The sequence below is a fragment of the Arabidopsis lyrata genome (assembly GCF_000004255.2).
Source record: "Arabidopsis lyrata subsp. lyrata unplaced genomic scaffold ARALYscaffold_4, whole genome shotgun sequence".
Classification (NCBI taxonomy): Eukaryota; Viridiplantae; Streptophyta; class Magnoliopsida; order Brassicales; family Brassicaceae; genus Arabidopsis; species Arabidopsis lyrata.
In genome coordinates, this window is record NW_003302552.1 from 22,773,469 (window position 1) to 22,800,745 (window position 27,277).

General features: G+C 34.7%; 6 protein-coding genes across 9 annotated transcripts; all 6 read left to right on the top strand.

Moving 5' to 3' along the window:
• Positions 1–3,168: 3,168 nt before the first annotated feature.
• Positions 3,169–5,418, top strand: LOC9316332 (metal tolerance protein 1). 3 transcript variants are annotated; one of them, XM_021028260.1, is made up of 3 exons: positions 3,169–3,560; positions 3,954–4,018; positions 4,127–5,418. In XM_021028260.1, exon 3 carries the CDS (start codon positions 4,127–4,129, stop codon positions 5,333–5,335), a length of 1,209 nt encoding a protein of 402 aa, XP_020883919.1. In that variant the 5' UTR covers positions 3,169–3,560; positions 3,954–4,018; the 3' UTR covers positions 5,336–5,418. The 3 variants fall into 3 exon arrangements, with proteins under 3 accessions (XP_020883919.1, XP_020883921.1, XP_020883920.1); XM_021028261.1 differs by lacking the exon at positions 3,169–3,560 and adding an exon at positions 3,614–3,632; XM_021028262.1 differs by lacking the exon at positions 3,954–4,018 and having other exon boundaries at positions 3,173–3,560.
• A 692-nt stretch (positions 5,419–6,110) lies between these two features.
• LOC9316333 (transcription factor bHLH70) lies at positions 6,111–8,768 on the top strand. Its single transcript, XM_002880220.2, has 4 exons — positions 6,111–6,891; positions 7,247–7,840; positions 7,930–8,292; positions 8,391–8,768. The coding sequence occupies exons 1-4, from the start codon at positions 6,856–6,858 to the stop codon at positions 8,460–8,462; spliced, it is 1,065 nt and encodes a 354-aa protein (XP_002880266.1). The 5' UTR covers positions 6,111–6,855; the 3' UTR covers positions 8,463–8,768.
• A 609-nt stretch (positions 8,769–9,377) lies between these two features.
• Positions 9,378–11,023, top strand: LOC9316334 (protein CURVATURE THYLAKOID 1B, chloroplastic). Its single transcript, XM_021027639.1, has 6 exons — positions 9,378–9,663; positions 9,758–9,879; positions 9,974–10,060; positions 10,143–10,205; positions 10,546–10,583; positions 10,705–11,023. The coding sequence occupies exons 1-6, from the start codon at positions 9,498–9,500 to the stop codon at positions 10,760–10,762; spliced, it is 534 nt and encodes a 177-aa protein (XP_020883298.1). The 5' UTR covers positions 9,378–9,497; the 3' UTR covers positions 10,763–11,023.
• Positions 11,024–11,625: 602 nt separating this feature from the next.
• LOC9316335 (protein CCA1) lies at positions 11,626–14,944 on the top strand. Of its 2 annotated transcripts, none has more exons than XM_002880222.2 (8): positions 11,626–11,832; positions 11,931–12,028; positions 12,105–12,216; positions 12,332–12,393; positions 12,892–13,086; positions 13,173–13,349; positions 13,433–14,326; positions 14,414–14,944. In XM_002880222.2, exons 2-8 carry the CDS (start codon positions 11,990–11,992, stop codon positions 14,771–14,773), a joined length of 1,839 nt encoding a protein of 612 aa, XP_002880268.1. In that variant the 5' UTR covers positions 11,626–11,832; positions 11,931–11,989; the 3' UTR covers positions 14,774–14,944. The 2 variants fall into 2 exon arrangements, with proteins under 2 accessions (XP_002880268.1, XP_020883297.1); XM_021027638.1 differs by having other exon boundaries at positions 11,626–11,825; positions 11,929–12,028.
• Positions 14,945–15,228: 284 nt separating this feature from the next.
• On the top strand, positions 15,229–18,145 carry LOC9316336 (probably inactive receptor-like protein kinase At2g46850). Its single transcript, XM_021027637.1, is given in 4 exon segments — positions 15,229–16,617; positions 16,864–16,947; positions 17,028–17,179; positions 17,182–18,145. Coding segments are annotated over 4 exon segments (1,899 nt in total). The 5' UTR covers positions 15,229–15,836; the 3' UTR covers positions 18,064–18,145.
• A 245-nt stretch (positions 18,146–18,390) lies between these two features.
• LOC9316337 (soluble inorganic pyrophosphatase 3) lies at positions 18,391–20,094 on the top strand. Its single transcript, XM_021029224.1, has 8 exons — positions 18,391–18,479; positions 18,602–18,766; positions 18,850–18,915; positions 18,994–19,101; positions 19,183–19,248; positions 19,477–19,597; positions 19,682–19,763; positions 19,857–20,094. Exons 2-8 carry the CDS (start codon positions 18,602–18,604, stop codon positions 19,897–19,899), a joined length of 651 nt encoding a protein of 216 aa, XP_020884883.1. The 5' UTR covers positions 18,391–18,479; the 3' UTR covers positions 19,900–20,094.
• The last annotated feature ends 7,183 nt before the right edge of the window (positions 20,095–27,277 follow it).

The window sequence follows — 27,277 nt, forward strand, 5'->3', positions numbered from 1 at the left end:
TGTACATATTTGTCCCAGTTGCACCAAACTTAGGGTTCCGTTAATATTCTACTTAGTTGTACCCAGTGGTTTCAGTTGTCCCAAATCTACAATCCCAAAATATTCAACAAATAACTCTATTCAAGCTACGAATTAAACTTAATCATACTATACTAAGAAAACAAGTATACTTACCTTACAGTATGGTGGGAAGAGAAGAAGAGGAAGAGAAGAGATGTCTTTGGAGATGCAAAATCGTAAGCTTTAATGGTGAGCTTCAATGGTGGATGCTTGGATCGTAAGAAGAAGAAGAATTCACTTTTAGTTTGGAGATGCTTGAATCGTAAGAAGAAGGAGATACGGATCTTTTAATGGTGGATGGAGAAGAAGAAGAAGAATAAGAACGTCGGAGCTGCACGTCGGAGTTGGAGCTGCAACGTCGGAGCTGCTGAAGAACGTCGGAGCTGTTGAAGAAGAAGAAGAATAAAAAGAGAAAAAAAAATCTCTTAGGGTTAAATGTCGTAAAAGGTTTGAATTTTAATGAGAGAAGAGAGAGAAAGTATGTGATTGGTTGAATAAAGAATGTGTTGGTATTTAATTAAATGTAGAATAAAAAGATAAAGGGTAGAGTTGGTTTATGAAAAAATTGGGAAGGAGAGGGGGTAGTGAGAATAAAGTGGGGTTTTTCAAAAATTGATTCACCCCAAATGGGCTAGAGAGATTAAAATCCGTGGATGTCACAAAGGATCTTCGTCTAAAACGGGATGCCGTGTAAGCAGTGGTGGATCATGCCACGAGAGAGCTACACAAGAACGATGGGCTGACTTTGGAATGGGCTTTGCTGTCTGGGCCTTCTTTGCGACCAAATTAGATAAGCTATTCCTCTTCTCTTTTCTTATTATTATTTTATTTTTTAAATTAGTTTAACTTTCTAAAAATTAATAATGATTTTAACTAAAAAAGTTTAATTTTACTAAAACTTAAAAACAAATTTAATCTTTTTAAATTAAGATTTAACTAAAACCATGTGAATTTCACTAAAACTTTTTAAAAATTAGTTTAAGTGTTAAATTTTAAACACGTCGAAAACTAACCGCGCCTAGGCATCCTGTCCTTAGTTGGTCTGTAAGCTTTGGTGTTCGAAGTTCGGCAATGTTTTCACGTAATATAGAATTAACACTTGAACTCATTTTTAAAAAATAATAATGATTTTCACTAAAATTTAAAACAAATTTAACACTTAAACTTTAAGAAAATAATATTGTAAACTAAAACAATGTGAATTTCACTAAACTATTCTAAAAATTAGTTTAAGTGTTAAATTTTAAACACAAAAGAAAACTAACCGCGCCTAGGCATCCTGTCCTTAGTTGGTCCGTAAGTTTTGGTGTTCGAAGTTCGGCAGTGTTTTCACGTAATATAGATTTAACACTTGAACTCATTTTTAAAAAATAATAATGATTTTCACTAAAATTTAAAACAAATTTAACACTTAAACTTTAAGAAAATAATATTTTAAACTAAAACCATGTGAATTTCACAAAAACTTTTTAAAAATTACTTTAAGTGTTAAATTTTAAACACGTAGAAAACTAACCGCGCCTAAGCATCCTGTCCTTAGTTAGTCCGTAAGCTTTGGTGTTCGAAGTTCGACAATGTTTTCAAGTAGTATAGATATAACACTTAAGCTCATTCTTAAAAAATAATAATGATTTTAAAAAATAATTAAAAAATAATAATATTTTAAACTAAAACCATGTGAATTTTACTAAAACTTTTAGTTATACTAAAATTTAAAGTAAATTCACCTTAAAATAAAGGGAGACTCACCATAATGCCCCTTTTTCAATATCCTTTGTCAAGAATGCCCCATTTGGATGACCATTTTTAAAAATACCCCTTTTATGTACAAAATGACTAAATTACCCTTCTTTTAATAAAAAATATCATAAATATATAAGGAAATATAACAAAATTAGGTCCACAAAATACAAAATATTTTTTAGCGGGAAAAGTGATCCCCCAATTTTTCCCGCCAAAACACTTGTAAAAATTTGTAAAACCTTTAAAATACATTGTAAAATTTTCCCGTAAAATTTTTTCCCGCCAAAAAATTTTCCCGCCAAATAAAATTTTTTTTCGGGAAAAGTGATTCCGCAAATTTTTTGGCGGAAAATTTTTGGCGGGAAAAATTTACAAGGTATTTTAAAAGGTTTTTACAGGGTATTTATAAAGTTTTACAATGTATTTTAAAAGGTTTTACAACGTATTTATAAAGTATTTATAAGATATTATAAGATTTTACAAGCTATTTTATAAGGTTTTACAAGTTATAAGGTTTTACAAGTTTTTTATAAGGTTTTACAAGTTATAAATACCTTATAAAACCTTATAAGTACCTTGTAAAACCTTTTAAAATACATTGTAAAACCTTACAAAACACTTGTAAATACTCCGTAAAACCATTAAAATACCTTGTAAATTTTTCCGGCCAAAAAAATTTCGGCAAAAAAATTGCGGAATCACTTTTCCCGCAAAAAAAAATTTTTGGCGGGAAAATTTTTTGGCGGGAAAATTTTACAAGGTATTTTAAAGGTTTTTACAAGTGTTTTGGCGGGAAAATTGCAGGATCACTTTTCCCCTCAAAAAATATTTTATATTTTGTGGACCTAATTTTGTTTCAAATAAGGGTAAAATGGTCATTAAAAATTAAAAGAGGGCAAACTTAAAAATGGACTCTCAAAAGGGGCATTTTTAACAATTTCTCTAAAATAAATTTAACATTTAAACTAGTATTTTTAAGAAAACAATGTTTTTAACTAAAAGTAAGATAAAATTCTTAAACGTATATTTTGATGCTATTTTATTTTTTCTAATGAACTTATGTATTTTCTATATAAAAAAATTTGACCCCTATAAACAATTTTTCTGGCTCCGCCACTGGTTGTTGGTCTGTAAGCTTTGGTATTTTAACAAATTCAACATGTTTCTATGAAATAAAGATTTAATACTTAATAGTAATTTTTTAATGTTTTTAATGATTTTCAATAAAAATCTTTTAATTTCACTAAATTTTAAAATAAATTCACCTTGAAAGAAATTTAACACTTAAGTAATATTTTTAAGAAAGTAATTTTCTTCTTTAGACAGTTCAATAAGCCCTCATAAGTGAAAACGAAACCCAAATTATTTTGCTAAACCGCTTCTGCGAACCAATCTATGAAACCGATAAAAAAAGCGACATGATTGATTGGTTTGAATTCAAAATTTCACCGGTCAGACAAGAAACCCAATCATTGTACGAAGGTTAAAAAAAAAAAAAAGACAGGAAAATATTACGGTCCATAAAAATCGGCCACGTGTTCGTAATGTTCACCGTCAACAAAAGAGATTCCGATTAAGAGATATCGATAAGAGAGAAAGGGGACCCAAAAAAGGTTAGGTGGATCTCATGAAATCGGTGGAGCTCCCCCATATCTTTTTTTAAATAGCTTTCTTCTTTTGGCCCTGTCTCCAGAGATTCTTATATACCACCGAATCTTCAATTTCTGCAACTTTTGTATCTCGTCGACTCTTTTCTGGTGAGCCCTTCTTCCTCTCGTTTTTAGGGTTTGGGTTTTCTTCAAAATCTCACCTTTTTTTATTTAGAATTGGTAACGCTCTTGAATCAGTGTATTTGCCTCTGTTTTTATTATTCGTGTTAGGGTTTGTTGATTGTGACACTTTGATTCTCTTTGTACAGTAGTTTATTTACTGGGGTCAAACTTGAATCGGTAATTTAGGGTTTTGACTCTTTGAGTTATCAGGTTATTATATGGTGTGAAAGCGTTGACACTGTTTGTTTTAAAACTGCTTTGTATGTGTTTGCTTGACGAGTTCCTCCTTTAGTAGCAGTAGTGGGAATGTGGGATACATGTCTTTGTCCTTTGGTTGGATATTTGTCGATAAATTTGCTTTCTTTTTTATTGAAACAGATTGCCAAATTCAGAAAACTGTTGTGCTTCTATTGAATTGGGCTTCCTCTATCTTTATTATAGAGGTAACTTATTTGTGTGTTTGTTGATTTTGAGTTCTGTAGATCCATCAGGATTTTCGTTGTTGTCTCATCTTCCCTGAATTCTTTTTTTTTTTTTTTTTTTTTATGCAGATGGAGTCTTCAAGTCCCCACCATAGTCACATTGTTGAGGTTAATGTAGGAAAATCGGAAGAAGAAAGAATTATTGTGGCAAGTAAAGTCTGTGGAGAAGCGCCTTGTGGGTTTTCGGATTCTAAGAATGCTTCCGGAGATGCTCAGGAACGCTCTGCTTCTATGCGGAAGCTTTGTATTGCGGTCGTGCTGTGTCTAGTGTTCATGAGCGTTGAAGTTGTTGGTGGCATTAAAGCCAATAGTTTGGCCATATTAACCGATGCTGCTCATTTGCTCTCTGACGTTGCTGCCTTTGCTATCTCCCTCTTCTCATTGTGGGCTGCTGGCTGGGAAGCAACTCCCAGGCAGACTTACGGGTTCTTCAGGATTGAGATTTTGGGAGCTCTTGTGTCTATCCAGCTCATTTGGTTGCTCACGGGTATTCTGGTTTATGAAGCCATTATCAGAATTGTTACAGAGACCAGTGAGGTTAATGGATTCCTCATGTTTCTTGTTGCTGCTTTTGGTCTAGTGGTGAACATCATAATGGCTGTTCTGCTAGGGCATGATCATGGTCACAGTCATGGGCATGGACATAGCCATGGCCATGACCATCACAATCACGGTGGAAACCATAGCCATGGGGTGACTGTTACTACCCATCACCATCATCATGATCATGAACATGACCATAGTCATGGTCATGGAGAGGACAAGCATCATGCTCATGGGGATGTGACTGAGCAATTGTTGGACAAATCGAAGACTCAAGTCGCAGCAAAAGAGAAAAGAAAGAGAAACATCAATGTCCAAGGAGCTTATCTGCATGTCCTTGGGGATTCCATCCAGAGTGTTGGTGTTATGATTGGAGGAGCTATCATTTGGTACAACCCGGAATGGAAGATAGTGGATCTGATCTGCACACTTGTCTTTTCGGTTATTGTCCTAGGAACAACCATCAACATGATTCGAAACATTCTAGAAGTATTGATGGAGAGTACACCCAGAGAGATTGACGCCACAAAGCTCGAAAAGGGTCTGCTTGAAATGGAAGAAGTGGTGGCTGTTCATGAGCTTCACATTTGGGCTATCACAGTGGGAAAAGTGCTATTGGCTTGCCATGTCAATATCAGACCAGAAGCAGATGCAGACATGGTGCTCAACAAGGTAATTGATTACATCCGCAGGGAGTACAACATTAGTCATGTTACGATACAAATCGAGCGCTAAAAGCGAAGTAAGATCTGATGAAGGGTTTTTGTATCAGCATTCTCATTAACAATAAAATCAATAAAGTTTCTACATTTTTCACTTTCTCGTGTTCCTCTGCTTTGGTTTATATAGTTATAGTTATATTTCATCATCGTTTGGTTGAGCACAAGTAAGCACTATTCCTCTTCAAGGAAGAAACTTTTTGTCCTTGTTTCAAAAAGGGTGAAAGGACACAACTGCTTAGGACAGATACGTTATCTTAGGTCTGCCTTCATTTAAGATTCATTATCTTCCTAGGAGTCACAGGGCTTGTGATTGTGTTACAAGCAGAATCTGACTGATTGTTAGGGGTTTAATTGATATGTCACAAGTGGACCATGTTTGTCCTGAGAGTAAGTAACCAGAGCTTTAAGTTACATCAGCAAGTACAATGTAAAAGATGAAATCTCCACAAGGCATTCTTAAAAACCTATGTAAAAGTTGAATCTTTTTTTTTACTTTGTAGGCGGTTCTGGCTCTCTTATTACACAGTAGTATGAACGAGATCTCTAGAATGCAGACAAATTAATTCGTGTTTTCTGGGAAGTTTTTGTGTTGGATCTTGTTTTGGCTGTGTTAGACTTACCACGTGAGATAAACAGAGACCACAATTGAGAGAACATGGATAAGGTTTCTTCTTGTGAGCTTATTAAGATCGAATCTGTGTTCTTGTTTGTCCTCAAAGAGGTAAAAATTTCGGATTTGATCGATAACAAATTGTAGTTCTTTGGAATCCTGTAAATATTACAAAGAAGTAAGGGTTAAAAAGGGAAATTTTATTTACCGTTTTTTTTATACATAGCTCGTAAATACAAAATTCTGATGCAAAAATAAAGATATTTACAGGCAAACACTGGTTGGTACCCTTAAAGCCAAGGCATCGACAATTACATGTTTAGCAGATAAGAAGCCACAATTCACGGGTTAACTAAATAAGAGACTTTCAAAAGATTCAATTTTTATCTATTGGGTTGCAACAAAAAGCAAGCTTTTTAAGAAATGTAAGAACACAAACCAATGGAAACTCTCTTCTTCTTCTACTTCTTCTTCTTCATCATCATCTTCCGTGTGTTAACAGAAGTCCCCACAATTGTCTGTCTTCGCTGCCAGACAAAACTGCCACAGCCAATAATGTTTCTCTGAGGGACCTTTCTTCTGTCAGAGACTCTCTCTCTCTCTCTCTCTCTCTCCTCTTCTTGCTCTGCTCAGCCCTCTCACCAACTCATCTTCAGTCCTCAAACAAACATCTCTTCTCATATTTGTTTTCTTTCCTTTCTTTCTCATATCTCATTTTCAATTTTCCCATTTTCTCTTCAACATCTTCGTAGCAATTTAAGACCACTCTTCTATATAAAGCTAACAGCTTTAGCTTCAGAAGCTTTCATAACAAGAAGTGACTACATGAGTTTCCTGTTTTTACTTCATTAAACTCCTCACATTTATTTCTTCCCCATCATTGTCCTCTTAGAGAGAGAAAGAAAAAGAGCTCAGCTTTTCTAATGGAGAGGAGTATTCAAGGACAAAACAAGCTCTGTGTAATGTATCTTATCTCAATTTGGAACGTTTTTAGTTTTTTTTCTTACTTCTAATCTTTTCTTTCAACTATTGATTCAAAGATGTGGACTTGCATTTACTCCTTCCAAAAGAGTCCACATTGGTTGCATTCAATGCTATCTGTGTTTGTTATACCAAAAACACCAACAAATCTGCTCTCAACTGTTTCCCTCTCTTTGAAACATTCCATTTTTCATTCTAATTTTGTTTCTCTACTCTGACCCACTAACCAAAACCCACACTAGTCTACCCAAATTTAATATTTCTCTTTTCAATCTCACTTTCTCTTTACTCACTTGGTAGGTATCTCCTTCCTCTGCTTTTCTTTTCTTGCAGTGTTTGGATCAAAAATTGAATGTGAGAAGAAGCCTACAAGTTCAAGGAACTGTAGAGGATCATCAAAGCTTTGCCCTTGAGGAAGACCAACTCTCAACTCCAAGCTTGCTGCAAGATACAACAATTCCATTCCTACAAATGCTGCAACAAAGTGAAGACCCTTCTCCGTTTTTGTCATTCAAAGACCCAAGCTTTCTAGCACTACTATCTCTCCAGACGCTTGAAAAGCCTTGGGAACTCGAAAACTATCTCCCACATGAAGTTCCAGAGTTTCATTCACCGATCCATTCTGAAACTAACCACTACTATCATAACCCATCTTTGGAAGGGGCCAATGAAGCCATCTCAAGCAAAGAACTTCCATTCAACCCACTAGAGAATGCAAATCCAAGACGCAAGCGGAAAAACAACAACTTGGCAACATTGATGACCAGAGAAAAGAGAAAGAGAAGGAGAACTAAACCAACAAAAAACATAGAAGAGATTGAGAGTCAAAGAATGACACACATTGCGGTTGAACGAAACCGCAGACGCCAAATGAACGTTCATCTGAACTCACTCCGCTCCATCATTCCACCTTCATACATCCAAAGGGTATAAACAACAAAACCCCACAAATCAAAGTTCCAACCTTTATCAAATGTCGAATTTCCTTAAACTAATTTTGTTTGTAATTTCCATAGGGAGACCAAGCGTCGATAGTAGGAGGAGCAATAGACTTCGTAAAGATCCTAGAGCAACACTTGCAATCCCTTGAAGCACAAAAGAGAACTCAACAGAGTGATGATAACAAAGAGCAAATTCCAGAACTCAGGGACATTTCGTCGAACAAGTTGCGTGCGAGTAGTAAAGAAGAACAAAGTAGCAAACTCCAAATCGAAGCCACAGTGATAGAGAGTCACGTCAATCTGAAAATTCAATGCAGGAGGAAACAAGGGCTACTTCTCAGATCAATCATATTGCTGGAGAAACTTCGATTCACTGTTCTTCATCTCAACATCACATCTCCAACCAATACATCTGTCTCTTATTCCTTCAACCTCAAGGTACTTCTTACTTATATAACAAACAAACAAAAACCCATATTAAAATCATCGACATTGGTGAAAAAATTCAATCTTTTTCTGTTTTATGTCATGCTCAGATGGAAGATGACTGCAATTTGGGATCAGCTGATGAGATAACGGCGGCGATTCGTCAGATTTTCGACAGCTGATTGATTAATCGAATTAAAACACGTCCAAAAAGTAAAAATAAAGTAACGTTTCTTTGGTAACTTCGTTTTCATGAGTGGCGAAAATTAAATTCTTGATTTGGTCGTATGTGATTGGAGTCTTCTCGGCATGGAACTTGACTTTCGTTTTAGGGTACTACTCTCTACAGAATTTGTGGTCCTACTTTGGATTGATTTATAATGAAAGTTTGACCTCTCTCTTTTTTATTGTCTTTTTGTTTTGCTTTTGCCCTCTCTCTTGGGGTTTGACTTTTGTATCATAAATATCTTATCTTAGTTTTCTGACTTCTGAGTATGGGTCTGAAAGTTCTGAGTAACTGATAGGCCCAGCCCAACGACTAAAAGCCCATATGTGTTTGTGTGTATACAAAATAGGCCCGTTTCATGTTTCTAATCAAGTCGCAACATTTCAAATTGTTTCATGAATGATGTGGTTTTGTGTAAACTAAAAAGAAGCATTTGACTAATGTTGTTCAACTAAGTACACTGTTTTCTCATCAGTCATCATAATGGAAGGCATAGAAGAACAATGTATTCGCTCATGTTTATGAATTATGATCTTGAATGTAAATTTATTATCAAAAACCAACCCTAAAAGTAGACGAATTTCGTATTTGTAAAATATTTAGTATTAGGATGTGATTATATAGAGTATAGTAAATTTTAATAGTTGTATAAATTTCCAAAATGGCTATTTTAATGTGAAATTAAACTTGGATTGAAGTGAAATTTTGTTTGTAGAAAAGTCCTAATTTTATAAAAGGAGCCAAAAACCCCAATTCTATCTAATCCAATGAAAACTCTAAGATCGTCTCTACGTCCGCCACGTCAGCACTATCCTGATCGGGAAACCCAAAACGAGTGGTCGAATAGTTTCCGACTGGTCACACAGAAACCATCTCCACAATCCCCAAAACTCACTCACTCTTTCAACACTTGCTCTCTCTCCATTAATCTTTAAGATAATAAACCTAATTGTTTCTGTGAGATTCTTCTGAGGCTTGAAGCTCAAAAGCTATGGCTTCCCTTTCAGTCTCTTCCTCTTCGACCATCATCGATTCGAGAGCTCCTCCTTCTCGGCAAGCCTCCGCCTCCGCCTCTTCTCCGTCGTGTATTTCACTTCCCACACTTCCTCCTCCTCCGATTCAGTCTCATAGCCGCGCCGCTAAAGCCACTGCTTACTGTTCGTTTTCCATAAATCTGAAGTCCCTTTTTCACTTAATTTGTCGATTTCGAGTTTAAAGTTGCAAACTTTCGAAATGGGTTTCTGATTTTAGGTCGGAAGATTGTGAGGAACGTTGTCACGAGAGCTACTACTGAAGTTGGTGAAGCTCCTGCCACTACTACCGAAGCTGAGACTACTGAGTTACCTGAAATCGTCAAGACTGCTCAAGAAGCTGTAAAAACTCTTACTTTATTATACGCTTCGTAATAATGATTCTGCTTCTTGTTTCTTGGTGCCATGAACTGAATTTGATTGTTTTGGATTGAAGTGGGAGAAAGTGGAGGACAAGTACGCTATCGGTTCTCTTGCCTTTGCTGGTGTAGTGGCTCTTTGGGGATCTGCTGGAATGATTTCGGTGAGTACAAGAACACTTTCTTCTTTGAACCCTAGTGTTAAGTTTCCTTTATTTGATTCCAAAATTTGTAATTGTGAAACAGGCAATCGATAGGCTTCCATTGGTTCCTGGTGTTCTTGAACTTGTAGGCATCGGTTACACAGGAGTGAGTTTCTTCTTCTACCATCTTGTCTTTGTAACATTTGAACCAAGCTTTAGTGAACCTGTTTTGAGGGTATAAATGATTCTTCAATCACTTTTGGATTTAGGATTAGTCCTCTGATTTGAGAATCCGAACCTCTGCACTTGAGTGTATTCATATGGAGATATGATAATGATATCATAAATGGATTACTGCTTCTCACGAGTCTTTTGAATCTTAAGACTAGTTTCAATTGTAAAGGACTTGTTTAGTTGCTTGTGTGATGGACCTTAACTTGTGGTTTATTTGTATGATGGACCTTAACTTGTGGTTTATTTATGTTTTTTTTTTTTTCCTATGGCAGTGGTTCACTTACAAGAACCTGGTCTTCAAACCAGACAGGTTAACCAATTCTCTATAACCTGATTAGATATAATGCTTTAAGCCTGTGTTTGGTTTCATGTAGTAATATTGAGAAAATAAGACTCAAGTTCTCGAGGAAATTGTATGTTGTGGCTTTCAGGGAGGCTCTGTTTGAGAAGGTCAAGAACACATACAAAGACATATTAGGGAGCAGCTGAATCAAAGGAGGAGGAAGAAGAAGAAGAGCCTTTTTGGGGGGCCATTCATGAATTCGAATGAAGGATAGATATCAAAAGAATCTAACACAAAGGCCACGTCCTTCCTTCAATCTTTCCTTCTTGTAACTAAATAATTTTCATCCTTTCTTTCTCTGTCTCTTGGTCTTTTTTTAGCTCAAAATATCATCCATTTATGTCAAGTGTTGTAAATTCCTCAAGACTATATATGAGATGTTTTATTTCATTTTCCAAATTTTCAAACTTTTTCTCCATTTTGTTTTCTACTTTCTTACCATTTATGCATGGTCTGAAAAATCGACCGAGATTACAAATTGACTTTACAAAAATATGATCATAGGCACTCAACAAATTTCCATGACATACTCGTAAATTAAAGAACAAAGCCTTTTATAGGTCTGAAAAACAATTAAGCCCAATATAAAAATATGGGCCTGATAACTTTCGGTCTAATTTGAGTATGAATATAGCGCGTGTGGCGAAACGCACGACGATGCGCGTTCGAATGTTGGAGAAGTAGATGTCTAGATTCCCGGGTCCACTGATGTTTCTAGTGTACAAGACACGTGTCGATAAACTGGTGGGGGAGATTAACGATCTTTAAGTAGGTCCCACAATATCAAGATATTATAACGAATTGACCTTTTTAACCTTTCCGGTAGTCCCTGAACTCGTGGCCTAGAATACAGAGAAGGTTGTGAACAAGTTGGGGTTAAGATGGACAAGAAAGTAAATTCAGGAAAAGCTGAATCATCGCATCAGCCACTAATATATTGACATATGGCAGTTTCTTTGGTAGCCTCGAAATAAATAAATAAAAAGAAATAAATAAGTTTGAGGGCAAAGATAATTATAGTGGCTGAGATTTCTCCATTTCCATAGCTTCGGGTCTCTTTTTCTTGTTTCATTGATCAAAAGCAAATCACTTCTTCTCCTTCTCGATTTCTTACTGTTTTCTTCTCCGACGAAATCTGAATTTAAAAATGGGATCTTTATCGAATCCAAGCTGATTTTTGTTTCTTTCATTGAATTATCATCTCTCTAAACTAAAGGTACTTAAAAATCTGGTTTTTATTGTCTCATGGTCTTTCTTATTTCTCAATTTGATGAAAAACTTGGCTTGATTGTTATTTTTTTTTTTGTGGATTAGTGGAATTTTGTAAAGAAGAAGATCTGAAGTTGTGTGTATAGCTTTTGAGGAGCTTAGTGATGGAGACAAATTCGTCTGGAGAAGATCTGGTTATTAAGGTAATTAAATTAAATTTTAGGGGAAAATGATTGTTTTAGGTGAAAAAGATTGAGAATTTAGTGAAACTTGATATAGACTCGGAAGCCATATACGATAACGAAGCAACGTGAAAGGTGGACTGAGGAAGAACATAATAGATTCATTGAAGCTTTGAGGCTTTATGGTAGAGCATGGCAGAAGATTGAAGGTTTATTTTTTATTTTCTTTATATATTTTTGTGTTTGCAGAGGTTTTTATTGTTTTGTTTCTTCTTCAAACTGATTTGCTTTTGTTTTTTTTTTTTTTTTTTTTCAATTGGACAGAACATGTAGCAACAAAAACTGCTGTTCAGATAAGAAGTCACGCTCAGAAATTTTTCTCCAAGGTAAAATCGGTTAATTTTGAACTGCTGTTCTCATCTTCATTGGCTTAATGGTTAAGACTAATTGAAGCCAGACAAGTTTTCTGCTTCGTTTGCTTTAGTCAGGAGATAGATTACGTATTAGAGTTTAGTAATGAGCAAGAAGTCATAGTAGGAGAAATTATGAGAGTGTAATCGTTTTGTTTGGTTTATACCTATATGTTGTTAATCCACAAACATGTACATAGCATCTTCAGAAGAATGTTAGTTTCTCTTGAAAGTCAGGGGAGATCAACTTGTGCCTTTTTGAAAGTTTTATCTACTCTGAGGTAGTGGTCTAGTCCTAGAAATTTATGTCCCACAAGGTGAACCATTTGAATATGTTTATTGTTCCTTGTGATAAGCCATAGAGGTAAACCATTTTTGATTTTCTAGTTTTGTCATTTAAACTTGTTAATTTCATTAGATTTTTGTTTCTTTGCGTTTGTCTAGAGGGTAAAAAGATTACTCTCATCCTCTCAGGTAGAGAAAGAGGCTGAATCTAAAGGTGTAGCTATGGGTCAAGCGCTAGACATAGCTATTCCTCCTCCACGGCCTAAGCGTAAACCAAGCAATCCTTATCCTAGAAAGACGGGAAGTGGAAGTATCCCGATGTTAAAAGCGGGTGTGAATGATGGAAAAGAGTCCCTTGGATCAGAAAAAGTGTCGCATCCTGAGGTGATTTTCATGGTCAATGACATCTTTTTGTAGTGTGTCATATTGCTCCTCATGTTATTAATGCAGATTGTGTGCTTTGTTTTTAGATGGCTAATGAAGATCGACAACAATCAAAGCCTGAAGAGAATAATAATCTGCAGGAAGACAACTGTTCAGATTGTTTCACTCATCAGTACCTCTCTGCTGCATCCTCCATGAATAAAAGTTCTATAGAGACATCAAACGCAAGCACTTTCCGGGAGTTCTTGCCTTCACGGGAAGAGGTAAAAAATCAATCTTTCATAGCTATTTGAGGTTTTAAGACGATTAGTACTTTTTATGAAAACTAAACTTGGGGGAATAACAGGGAAGTCAGAATAACAGGGTAAGAAAGGAGTCAAACTCAGAGAATTACTGTGATTTGAATGCAAAATCTCTGGAAACCGATAATGAGCAAGGACCTCAGACTTATCCGATGCGTATCCCTGTGCTAATGCCATTGGGGAGCTCAATAACAAGTTCTCTATCACATCCTCCTTCAGAGCCAGATAGTCATCCCCACATTGTTGCAGGAGATTATCAGTCGCTTCCTAATCATATAATGTCAACCCTTTTACAAACACCGGCTCTCTATACTGCCGCAACTTTCGCCTCATCATTTTGGCCTCCCGATTCTAGTGGTAGCTCACCAGTTCAAGGGAACTCACCTCCGAATCTGGCTGCCATGGCTGCAGCCACTGTTGCAGCTGCAAGTGCTTGGTGGGCTGCCAATGGATTGTTACCTTTATGTGCTCCTCTTAGTTCAGGTGGTTTCACTAGTCATCCTCCATCTACTTTTGGACCATCCGGTGATGTAGAGTACACAAAAACAAGCACTTTACAGCATGTTTCTGCGCAGAGCCGAGAGCAAGAACACTCTGAGGCATCAAAGGGTCGATCTTCATTGGTCTCAGAGGAGATTGAAAAGAAGAGTAAACCAGATTGTCATGAGCATCCTTCTGTAACACCTGAGAGTGATGCAAAGGGTTCAGATGGAGCAGGAGACAGAAAACAAGTTGACCGGTCTTCGTGTGGCTCAAACACTCCCTCGAGTAGTGATGATGTTGAGGCGGATGCATCAGAGAGGCAAGAGGATGGCACCAAGGGTGAGGTGAAAGAAATGAATGAAGACACTAATAATCCTCAAACTTCAGAGTCCAATGCACGCCGCAGTAGAATCAGCTCCAATATAACCGATCCTTGGAAGTCTGTGTCTGACGAGGTACTTTACTTGGACTAAAGATTAACTTCCTTTATTTCAAATCATTTTCTCATACTAGTCTGTTGAAACTTGATATTGTACATTCAGGGTCGAATTGCCTTCCAAGCTCTCTTCTCCAGAGAGGTATTACCGCAAAGCTTTACATATCGAGAAGAACACAGAGAGGAGGAACAGCAACAACAAGAAAGATATCCAATGGCACTTGATCTTAACTTCACAGCTCAGTTAACTCCAGTTGATGAGCAAGAGGAGAAGAGAAACACAGGATTTCTCGGAATCGGATTGGATGCTTCAAAGCTGATAAGTAGAGGAAGAACAGGTTTCAAACCATACAAAAGATGTTCCATGGAAGCCAAAGAAAGTAGAATCCTCAACACCAATCCTATCATTCATGTGGAACAGAAAGACCCCAAACGGATGCGGTTGGAAACTCAAGCTTCGACATGAAACTCTATTTTCATCTCTTCTGTTTGTACTCTGTTTTTAAATTTTCAAGATCACTGGTACATTTTCTTTGTCTTTTGAGGCCTTTGTATTTGTTTCCTTGTCCATAGTCTTCCTGTAACATTTGACTCTGTATTATCAACAAAGCATAAACTGTTTAATCTTTATGTCCAACTTCCTATTTCTTCAAATTTTGCTTGCCCCGCCAATCCTGCCGTATGCAAGTCCCTACTGCTCAAATATTGTTTCTGTACCGTCAATGTCAAGCATAGGAGCTGCAAGAGAATGAATTGAAGAAGCCATGAGCCCAACTAATTAGGCCCAATGACGTTTGGTAACGAAGGTCAACCAATCCTGAACTGTTATAACTATAATTATAAGCCGAGATAGTGTATGATTGTATTTCTCGCTTTTACCAAACGATAGTGCATCGTAACGTGAGTCCCCAAGTTTTTGTTGCGGAGAGAACGATTAACCTTTAGATCTGACACATTACGTAATTTTTAATCAATCTTTCTTTCAATTCAAATAAAAAACTTTGCATACTTCTTCTAGTATTATACGGATACGTAACAATAACAATAGTAAATTTTATGAAAATTGATCAAGACAAAGAGAGTAGCGTTTTGGAGTAAAAATAGGAGAGCTCGAGGTCCAATGGTGCAAAAATGTTAGCTATTCAACGGACCATTAGTCTACTATTCCCCAACTTCTATAATATCTCTATACTTCGCATCTCCACCCTCCATTTTTCCACGTATATCCCTCAGGATCTCAACACGTGGCATATCTCTTTCGCGCTCTTTGGGTCCAATATCCAATTGTCTTTTAAAAACCCAAATAATTCGGAAACCAAGTGATTTCTAACAAAAACAACTGTGCACACACGCTTGTCGATATTCAATTTTTTCACAATTCCCAAATAAAAAAATTTTACGAAAATTTCATAATTCCAAGTCCCACGAATGTAGCTTTTGATGCATTCATACAAAGTATTAAATATTCTTTTAAACATTTATATACAAAACATCTTTTACTCATTGATTGTTCTTTCCGAAAACCTGAAATGCCTCCTCTGTTTCTTCCTTCTTCTTCCTCTGCTCTGTTTCTACTTCTTCTCCTCCTCTTAACTCTCCAAACCCTAACTTCCATCTCTCTCTCTCAGCCAGACGCTCTCCGTTCACCGGAAAAGTGTGGAAACTTCTCAGTCTCCTTTCCTTTCCACCTCTCTTCCTCCTCCTCCGCCGCCACTTTTCGACTCTCCTGCACAAACTCATCCACTCTGTTTCTTCATATAAACCACCAAAGTTACCGAATCATCGAGTTCTTCACCGACGGTCTCCTCGTAGACTTCCCTTCATCTCCTTCTTGTCGCCAATTCAACGACTTACGCTCTTTCCCTTTCTCCGCAAACCAATTCTTCTCCATCTCTTTCGAAAACGTAATCGGTCTTTATGACTGTGAAGATTCTTCTCTCTGTAAATTCGGTTGCGAAACCAACGATCTCTTTGGTTGCGATGGCAGAGAGGAAGATGAAACTTCCGGCGGAGATATCGGTTGTTGCTACCCTCTGTCCGATCACAGCGCGTGGCGTGCAGGCGATGATTTCTCTGTTTTTAGTAAATATGGATGCAGAGGATTCTCTTCGTGGTTTGTTCCACGAGGGACGAACAGAGGAAATCGAGGCGTTAAGTTGGAGTGGGCTATTCCAAGAAACTCGTCGGAGGCTATTTGTGATCGTGAGGCTCGAACTGTTAACGCTACGGCTATTGAAGGAAGTGTTCGTTGTGTGTGCCGTGATGGCTTCGTCGGCGACGGCTTCGTCCATGGCACCGGTTGCTTAAAATGTGAGTTTTTTTTCTACTTTTCATGTTTTTCGTGTAGGATACAGAGTACGTTTCAAGTAACCTTATTTTACTATTCTAAACAATAAATAAAAATATCAGTTTCACTATGAATATGGTTCGTTGGGTTACTAAAAAAACTTAGTTTTTGATTCAGATCATTTAGCTCAGTAATTCAGTTTGCCCTAGTTTTATCAGACAAGTGTTTCTTGAGTCACAAGCAACTTACTTGATTTACTGTTATAACAGCTTGCTATAAAGACGGAAAGGAATTATATGGAGGCAAATGCAAGATCAAGAAACACAACGGGAAGAAACTCACCGTTTTAGCCGGTACTTAAGATAATCTTATCTGAATAAATTCAAAGTTTCTTTGAACAAAACTTCTTGCTAAAATCATTAATCATATGCAGGTGTTTTGGCTCCTCTGTTCATACTTGGCTCACTGTTAGCTCTCTTCTGTCTCCTTAAACGTCCTGTTACAACTCACAAAGACCAGCAGTTCGATATCTCTACCTCAACTACTACTAGTGTTTCGTTTCGCAAAGATTACAACAAGACTCGTCTCTTCTCTTCACTTACAGTGAGCTAGATGAAGCCACCAAAGGGTTTCAAGATTCACAGAAACTCACACAAGGGAAAACTGGAACAATCTATTCAGGCAATTTAACAAACGGAACACGCGTGATCGTTCACAAGGTTCTTTGCGAAAACAAGATTGAATTCATGGAGATTTCGTCTCAGATCGATCATCTATCCGCGGTTTTGCATAGAAACCTCGCGAGAATCATAGGTTTCTGTATGGATATTGGATATAACCCACTCGTTGTTTACGAGTATCCGGTAAACGGATCACTTGGAGACCGATTGCGTCTAGGGCTTGATTGGTGCAAGAGAGTTAACATTGTAGCTGAAGTAGCTGGTTTACTCGCTTTACTTCAATACGAGAACTATCCACCGATTCTACACAACAACATTTCTTCTGGTTACATCTTTTTAGACGAAGATTTTCAAGCTAAAGTCACAGGTTTTGGTTTACAGAGGAAACAGAGGATTGATACTAGTATGTACGATTTCGCGGTTTTGCTTCTAGAGATTGTGACTGGTTTAAAGCAGAGAGAAGAGACAGTGACTCAAGCGTTGCAGAGGATTAGAAGCGGTAAGCTTGAAGAAATCGTGGATCCTTCTATGTATTTTCATGAGCAGCCTGTGGCTTTTAGAGAACAGATTGGTTTAGTAGCTGATATCGCGACTCGGTGCGTTTTGTTTGGTGGTGATGGGAAATTTGGAATGGTTGATGCAGCTAGAGAGCTGTTGCAGATCGCTGGAAACAACGGTGGAGGCGGTTGCGATAAGAAAAGAGATGGAATTGAGGAAACGTTTTCGAATTCGAGTTTGCTTCAGATGATTTCTATGTCTCCTGATTCTATCTATCTCCCTAAGACCTAAAACAAAAACAGAGGAAGTGAATTTTGTTTTGAAAGTATGTAAATTTAAAACGCTTTGCTTGAGAGTAAAGAAACGTTTTTTTTTTCTCGATTACTAGATCGTGTTCTGAAAAACAAAATCGTGACTGCGATTGGAATACACGATTATAACAACGTGCAGGCAAAGAGCAAGAAGAAACACTATAAACAAGTACAATGTTTTGTATTTTTCCCATTTTTAAACAAATTAAATATTGAATATTCTGAAAAAGAAATTGAAAGGCTGAGAAAGAATATCTCTGGAATCATCAAATTCGATTTTGACCAAATCGTTGTGCTATTATTAAACTCTGATTTCTCGTATAAATATATACGTAGCTCTGTTTTTTCAGAACTTACATTTGTTCTTGTCCCTTTGAAACGAAATAAGATCCAAAGGTAATTAATACTAATTCTCTAATTGTTTCTTGGTTTTGTTAGATCTTTCCAAATGCTCTGTTTTCTTCTTGACAATCAATAAGTCTGTTAATTTTTGCGATTGATTGATGTGATCATCATAGATGAGTGAAGAAACATATGAAGAAACTCAGGAATCGAGTCAATCTCCTCGTCCAGTTCCAAAACTGAACGAGAGGATTCTCTCAACACTATCCAGGAGATCAGTAGCTGCACATCCATGGCACGACCTTGAGATTGGTCCTGAAGCTCCATTGGTCTTCAATGTGGTATGTCTCTAACCTAACAACCCAAATAATCCCTCTTTAATCTATCTCTCTTGGTCTGTTAACGAGAGAGACTCTCTTGTCAGGTGGTTGAGATCACAAAGGGAAGCAAAGTGAAATATGAACTAGACAAAAAGACCGGTCTTATCAAGGTAATGTGAAATCCCTCAGATTGTGATCTTCTTTTCTTTTATATGTTATGATATTGATGACATTGAAATCGATCTCAGGTTGATCGGATCTTGTACTCGTCCGTTGTTTATCCTCACAACTACGGATTCATCCCCAGGACATTGTGTGAAGACAACGATCCTCTTGATGTTCTTGTCCTTATGCAGGTAAGCCTGTTTTCACCAAATCATGATCATTAGCATTAACCACATTGTGTTTTAACGTGAGTGAGCTTATGATTCGTGTAGGAACCAGTGCTTCCCGGATGCTTCCTCCGTGCTAGAGCCATTGGATTAATGCCCATGATTGATCAGGTTTCTCCTCTCAATTACCACACATTGCATAGATCTTTCTTAGAGATCATCTATAAGTGCAAGCTTTTAAAAATTGATATTGCATATATAAGAAATCATCAAAATCAAACTTGCAATTCAAGAAATCCAAAATTTCCTTTGATCTAAAAGTAAAAACTTTGGATAAGGATCAAAACCTGCATTAATGCCAAATAAATCTGAGTTTTTGTTCTCCGGTGAACGTTTCAGGGAGAGAAGGACGACAAAATCATCGCCGTATGTGCTGATGATCCAGAGTACAAACATTTCACAGACATCAAACAACTCGCTCCTCATCGTCTCTCTGAAATCCGCCGTTTCTTCGAAGATTGTAAGATCCTTTTTCTATCCACATCTGACAAAAAAAAACAATCACTCAAATTAAAGAACCCTAATTAATCGAGTTTGGTTTTAGATAAGAAGAACGAGAACAAGGAAGTGGCTGTCAACGATTTCTTGCCATCAGAGAGTGCACATGAAGCAATTCAGTACTCCATGTAAGATTTAACAAAACCCTAATTAAACCCTAAAATCGCAAACTTTGTTTGAATATATATCAACAAATCTGCATTGTTTGTGAAAATCTACAGGGATCTATACGCTGAGTATATTCTCCACACGTTGAGGAGATGAACAATCACCACATTAATTATTTTTCTTTACGCGAAGAGATGATTCTTCGCAGCATTCGCATATAATTATTTTAAATATTCTCAATCATATGATCGGCTTTTGCAGTTTTTTTTTGTTTTTTATCCTTGTGATGTTGCAATTTTGTTCAATTGTATAATTTGAAACTGATATGATGCCAAACGCAGTTTTGCCTAATCTTCGATTATTGCATGGTGTTGACTTTTCCACTTAATGGCCGGCCCAAATAAGATGGGCCATTCCATTAGAACCATCTCTAATTTCATATAAAATAGTTAGAATTTAGGGAATAAAAACTATAACAAGTGTATACGAACCAATCAAAAACCAATATATAAACCGACACGTGCTAAAATCGACTTTAAAGAAGAAAAAAACTAACGAAAGATCTCTATTCACTAGATTACAGGTACAGTGAATAGAGAGAGATATACATCATACAGATTTATAGTTGGCAAATATTGAGATAGTGTGGATCCAAATGAGAAAGCGACTAAACATGAGTAGCACATATTTAGACAGAGAATGGGCTTTTGGATTTATCATCTATATATAATCGTATTTACTTTGGGCCTCACTTTTTTTTTTTTCCCTCTTTTAGGGACCACACTACTCCACTCCAATTTTTTTTTTATAATTGTTGTAATAATCAACTAAATGACGATTTATTTTTCTAAAAATATGGTCCGACATGTGTACGTGTGTATATATGGTTATGAAGATTTAAGAGTGTGAACAGTAAAATGAATGTGAATATATAAGAGCTGCAGGGGGAAGCAGACTTTCGCTGCTACTGCAGAGCCCTTTTATATTCATGGAGTCAATTAATACATTATTTTATAACCTATGAAAGTGTAATAATATAAAGTTACAATTTTATAAGGTCAATAAATACATATAAAATCCAAATTTTTGCAAACAAAAGCCTCCAAAGTCCAAATTCAATAGTGTTTTTGGCCTTCAGAGTTGAGACAACCTGAGGGGTTTGATTCCTTTGTATCCATCCTTCCATACAAAACTGACCCCACCTTATATATATGCATTTATATTTCATCAATTTATTTGTTATCATTATCAGTTTATCACTCATTTGTTTGTTTGCTTTTAGTTGTAATATATAAACAATAACTTAAAAATATAAACCTTACTAAGAACAGGAAATAAAAATTTGAAACTATTTCGAAAACGGTTTATTATTTTCACTTTATTATGAAAAATGATATATTCGAAAATATAGGAATGATCCATATATGTATCAGACGGTAAATTCAAATAAAATTTGAATCCACTATATATAATATTTTCACCTAATCGACTATATGTTGAATACTATAAAAATTAAGGGTGAACTTAAACAAATAAATTCTTCATAATATATAACATATATAGATTGAATAAAATAATACTATTGAAAACAATAAACATGAAAAAATAGAAATCTTGGCTATACGAATCTAAATTTCAGGAATTGGATAAGGGCAATAAGCATTAACTTTTCCTCTTCTTTTTTGGCACATGAACTTTCAAGATGCATGCTTAAAGACCAATTATGTTGTTTAAATAAAGGAGAGGGTTGGCTAGAGAGAGAGAGAGAGAGGGAGATGGAGAGAAGAGAGTCCTAGACTCTGGGGGCAAATTGACAACTGGAGCATGTTGTTGCCATTATCGCACCACCGATTCTTCATTTTAAAAATTTTAAAATTAAACAAAAAAAAAAATGGACCGCCTTCTACTTCACCACTACCTCTTCGATGGCGACCGATCTTATATGTATTATTATCATATCTCTTTTATATTCAATAATGGTCGATTTAATTTATTTAACACGAGTGACTCTACGCAGATCGCGTCGGTCCAAAAAAACCTACAACAAATTTATATTATTTTACAGTTTCTTTATGAAAAGAAAACAAAGAAACCCTAATTTTTTAAAGGCTACGTTTTCTTGTCTTGCCCTCACACACACCTCGATGGATCGAGCAAAAGCCAGGCCTGCCCTTGCCCCAATCCATTCATCAAACTATTTATACCATATATATTATATTCACCAGTGTTTTTTCTCTCTTTTTTTTTCTGCGAATAGATTGGATAGATATTTACAAGTTTTGTTTTTTTGTAAATGGTTAGTTTAGAAAAACTTTATAGATGATTTTTTTAATTTTGAGATGCAATTACAATTCATGAGGGTAGATATAGAGTTTGGCGTCGGCATTTGAAAGGAGGGGAAGACTCTAGTGGGATAAGAGGGTTTAAGGAGATGGACAAAAGAAAGTAGCATCGAGTGGGCATTTAAATTAACAAGACTTAAATAAGTGCAAGTCTGTTTTTTTCAGTATACAATTACAAAGTGGTCCTTACCCTAACCCCATCTTTTCTTCTTTCATTATCATATGCTAATATCTCTCTATATATATACACCAACTCTCCATCATTCTCATAAGCTAATTTGGTACATTAAACTACTACCATAAAGTGGGTTTGCCAAATCATAGTTTAATCCCACAAACAACGACTAACAAACTACTTCGATCGTTATTTTATGTGGGTCAATTCAAACGATAGTGTGACGACATAGATTAGGGTACAAAATTGGAAGGTTAGAATCGAGAGCTAAGAGACCACTGAAAGGTTGATTTGTTACGGGTGTAATTATTAGACTATTTTTTATGAAATTGGTTGTAAGATTTTCAGTCAATTTTTTTAAAACAAATTGTTTGCCGTTAAAAGTAATGAACACTACATAATACATATTATTGGCTTTTGAAAGAAAGAAAACAAAACAAACAAAAAATGGACTGTGAGAGATTTTTTAAAAGTTAACTTATGCTCCAAACTAAACAACTACATGCTCCATTAATCATTTTAGTCGCATTGCAAATTTGCAAGTTTATCTACCGAGAAGATTATCTGTAAGCTAAGTTGATGCATTTTTGTAGTTCAATTCAAATTTAAAACTATGAATGACTTTGATAGGAATTGAAGAGTAAGATGTATAGAAATAGAGAGGTCCCCTTGGCTAATAGGGCATAGCTTTGAAAAGGACAACGCTACAGTTTCCTCGTAATTTCTTGATATTTATTGTATTATTCTTTCTCTCTCTACAAGAAATTAAAGTAATAGAGAGATGATCATATGTAAATATTGGGGAAGAAAAAAAAATAGAGTGGAGAACAAAAAGAATAGTGGTCATAGATATAAAGAAAGAGTTAATCGTATTGCCTTTTGTTGTGCTTCGCTATTTTTGCAAAATTTGGAGAACAAAATTTATCTGTCATATTTATGTTGCTGATATTATCCAGCCTAATATTCAATTCATTCAGTCACATATTAATTAGGGGTGATATTATAAGATGCGCGTGGGCAACAACCCCCTTTATTAAATCAACAAAGAAAATAAGATAAGCCATGCAATGATATGATTAATAAAAGTAAATTATAGCTATAGTACTTATCATATGCAATTTGATATATATTATTAGAATTTTCATTATTAAGATGCAAAACTTTCCTATAGTTTTGATTAAGATTCGAATCAATAACGATGAAGCAGAAGAAAACAATCTATCGACTAGAGGCTTTTGTGTCCAACCAATTATGTACTGAGGAGTGAGGATGAGATATTGGACCACGTTTATCAATGTTCCTTTACCTACTGCTTTATCATGTCAAGTTTCTAATTTTCTTGCAATCCAGTTCTCTGCCCAGCTAAATATATATAAGCTCAGCAGTCAATGAAAAGATGTGATAAGACTTATGGTAAAAAAGAAGAAAATTTAAGTAGTACGTAATCGACTAATAACATCGATTAACATGAAAATACGACTATGCTAGCTAGTACATCATCAGACTACTACAATTCTATTTTATTAAAGTTATAAGCTTTAATCATTAACCAGCCATTCATTTAGACTTAAACCGAAATTGGATAAAGGGACGTGAAGGGTGCTTAGTCTCTTTCAGGACCACGTCCAAACACAATTAGAAGATTAACATTGACTATACGTGAAAACTGAAAACAATCAATATATTAGTTGTTAAGGGTTTGCCAGGGTTCAAGTGTTACGTGTCATGTCTAGAGCAACATATGTAACGTTACTATACTAACATTGTTAGATGCTGTTAGTACGATGCGCTGGAACAAACAAATGTGTCGATTTTCGTTTTATGTAGAAAGTTATATATCTTGAGCCATAAACTCTAAGATTCTTTGGCCGGTCCAAGAACAAGACCATATCTATTATTATTATTTTATTGATTAAGGAGAGATTCTTATTCCCTCCGTTTCAAAATATAAGAAGTTTTAGTTAAAAACATGCCTATTAAGAATATATATATTTTAAAAGTTCAACCACTCATAAAAGAGACTGCATAACAAAAATAATCATAAAATATTAAAATAATATATAACTTGCATAGAAACTTGAAAACGACTTATATTTTTTTTTAAAAAAATTTCTCCAAAACGTTTTATATTTTAAAACAGAGAGAGTATTTTTTTAGAAAGTTTTTCTCTCTCATGAGTCTCATCGATGGATTTTGTGACATTCCAAGTGAGTATATTATCATGATTTTGTGAATTCCATGGAATTGAACGCATATGCAAATGTAGTTACACATGATTTTTAAAAATATATTTTGCAAACAATACTAATATTACTAATGCATGATTAACTAAACAACTATCTCATTTTAGTTTTTCGTGTGTTTACAGTTAAATTGCAAAAAAAAATATGCGGCTTTATTTTTAGTTTTTTTTCTTTTTCTTTTTCGATTTGATCATCCTGAAATATTATAAAGAAGAACGATTACGTACGATATCAAGGTATACACATATTAGTGACTTGTTTTCTTTGTTGGGTTACCTTAATGTTAATTATATTCCAAAAGCTATCATAAAATTTACAGAAAAATCTTCATTCAAAAAAAAAACTTTACAGAATATTGTTAGGTTCTTTGGGGACAGTTACAAAAAAATTAGGCATTAAGAGGATACCATATATGGTGAAGGTATAATTAAATCAAAGAAGAGAGAGTAGATAGATTAAGAGAGGGTGCTAAAAGGTTATAAAAGGACAAAGGTGTCGGCTAATGAACCTTGAAAATTCGGAACCAGAGTGACTTTTTTTTAATTGGCTGTAAAAGGTTCCGGCCGTTAACCATATACTGTAAGTATAATAATTAAGTTAAAGAGTTGTAAATGTATATATTCTTATATTAAGATCTAGATTGGCCTGGCCAGTTCATTTAAAGAAAAAGTAATCAGCCAACCAAACAATATTAAGATGGAGATTGTTAGGTAATCTGATCATAATATATATTGAGAAAATGTGCATGATTACCAAAAATATGATATTTTCTCAATCCGCAGATGAAAATTGACTATTCAAATACTATTAATCTATAAGCATTCATTTGAAGTTAGATTAAATACCATCGATAAGTCGATCAATTTAAGAATCTTTCATATTATTGGTTTATTAGGCCAAAAAAAAAAAAACTTAATACGTATTTTAATTTTAGGGTTAACAATCACGTTCCAGACGTACGAGATGTCTGTTATATAGCTCAGTTGTTACTTGTTAGGGTTTTATTGTGATCCTAAAAGGAAATTTAATTTAAGATATAAATAAGAAGTTATTATGTCGTCGAAGATATATATCAAAATAATATTCAAGAAATATTAACCAATACGTTTAATATCAACTTCTTTTAAGTTGGAAACTCATATATAAGAATTTAAAATTCACATAAGTTTCGTATAGTTTTTAGTTTTGATAAAAAAAAAAACTATGGTTTTGATGTTTTATACCAGACATGATGCAACGTAGCAACGAGTACACAAACATTGTAAGTGCAAAAACAAACAAAATAAAGTGGTCATTGGAATTATAATAAACTAGAAATAGGCCCGCACGATGCGCGGGTTTATATATTAGAAAATAGTATATGAGTTTGTGTAAAAAATAATTATCAATTTAAGATTTTTTTTAATGTTTTTATTTATGTGGTTGATGATGAGACCGGTTGATGATACGTGTATTTTTCTAATTGTTTCTAAATTGTAGTTGTGCTTAAATTCATATTATTAGATATTATTGTTGTTTTTTACTTTCATCGTGACTAATATCATTTATTTGATTTGATTTTTTTTTTTTAATTATTTTTGAGAATTACAATTATATAGTATAATAAACAAAAAAATTAATAAATTTAAAGGTTCTTACTTAAAATAAAAAGTAATACACAATTAAAATTTGAGAATATATTTGGTAATGTTAAAGTATCAATTTGTGATACCGATTAAAATATAAGAAAATTTGAGTATGTGCTATATATTATTATTTGTAATTATAATATAATATAAACAATTAACATTTTCTAAATTGAAACAATGGTATTTTTTAAACAAATGAATAGCCAAAAAGGAAAAACTAAATATTAATCAGTGTTTAGGAAATTAACAAAGATTGAAAAAATTAAGGTGATTTAAAATAAAACAAAAAACTATTCTGGACATCACAAATAAAAATAAAATATTCTAATCAATAAAAAAACTGTAAGAATAATATTTGAGAATGATATTTGGAACTTAGAGTAGTGATAGTAATGGTAGATCGAAGAGTTTTTATTTAGAAATAAAGAAGATTTTGTTTTTGGGAAAAACAATTTTAAAATTAGAATAATTTTATATGCGTTTGTAAGTTACACATTTTAGAAAAATCAAATTTAATAATATTATCTAAAATCATAATATATGTCAACTTATATATGTGAAATGAGAATTTTATTATTTTCAAACGATCAAGATAAAAGTGCAAGATTTGACGTTGAAATCTGATGTATGTGGTTATAAATGAGTTCATAAATGAGATTTGTTCTCAATAAATCAATTTCACATGCACCAAATCATGGTTAAAGAAACTTCATGACAAATATCTCTCCAATATATTTTAACTTTCACTTAAATGAAGAAGACCATGCAACTTATAAAAAAATTGAATATTGAAATATAGTAAATAGCAAATAGATATAATCTGTTTTGGGAACCAATTCGTAGTCGAATATATTACATGTGATTCATTAGATGGTGAAAAAAGAGTAGGTGTCGAGAGACGACGAGTGAATCATCGAAGATAACAAGAGAAATGTAGTGAACAACATAATTATTTTCTAAACTTTGGACTAAGAATGCAAATGATTAAAATAAAATCTCTTCAAATTCGAATGATTATATTTATATTAAAAATACGCATTGATAAAAAAAAATTGAATTAAAATCCCGCGCAACGCGCGGGTACATAATCTAGTTACAATAAAGTACAGGTAAGAGGTATAAATGTGTGGATTAATAATATAAAAA

Bases quoted from the DNA above. Each gene is read 5' to 3' on its own strand.
- LOC9316333 (XM_002880220.2), top strand. From the start codon at position 6,856: ATGGAGAGGAGTATTCAAGGACAAAACAAGCTCTGT. The intron at 6,892-7,246 runs GTAATGTATCTT...CTTTTCTTGCAG, and splicing joins AAGGACAAAACAAGCTCTGT to TGTTTGGATCAAAAATTGAA. The intron at 7,841-7,929 runs GTATAAACAACA...TAATTTCCATAG, and splicing joins CACCTTCATACATCCAAAGG to GGAGACCAAGCGTCGATAGT.
- LOC9316337 (XM_021029224.1), top strand. From the start codon at position 18,602: ATGAGTGAAGAAACATATGAAGAAACTCAGGAATCGAGTCAATCTCCT. The intron at 18,767-18,849 runs GTATGTCTCTAA...CTCTCTTGTCAG, and splicing joins CTCCATTGGTCTTCAATGTG to GTGGTTGAGATCACAAAGGG. The intron at 19,102-19,182 runs GTAAGCCTGTTT...TGATTCGTGTAG, and splicing joins ATGTTCTTGTCCTTATGCAG to GAACCAGTGCTTCCCGGATG.
- LOC9316335 (XM_002880222.2), top strand. From the start codon at position 11,990: ATGGAGACAAATTCGTCTGGAGAAGATCTGGTTATTAAG. The intron at 12,029-12,104 runs GTAATTAAATTA...AACTTGATATAG, and splicing joins GAGAAGATCTGGTTATTAAG to ACTCGGAAGCCATATACGAT. The intron at 13,087-13,172 runs GTGATTTTCATG...CTTTGTTTTTAG, and splicing joins AAAAAGTGTCGCATCCTGAG to ATGGCTAATGAAGATCGACA.
- LOC9316332 (XM_021028260.1), top strand. From the start codon at position 4,127: ATGGAGTCTTCAAGTCCCCACCATAGTCACATTGTTGAGGTTAATGTA.
- LOC9316334 (XM_021027639.1), top strand. From the start codon at position 9,498: ATGGCTTCCCTTTCAGTCTCTTCCTCTTCGACCATCATCGATTCGAGA. The intron at 10,061-10,142 runs GTGAGTACAAGA...ATTGTGAAACAG, and splicing joins GATCTGCTGGAATGATTTCG to GCAATCGATAGGCTTCCATT. The intron at 10,584-10,704 runs GTTAACCAATTC...TGTGGCTTTCAG, and splicing joins CTGGTCTTCAAACCAGACAG to GGAGGCTCTGTTTGAGAAGG.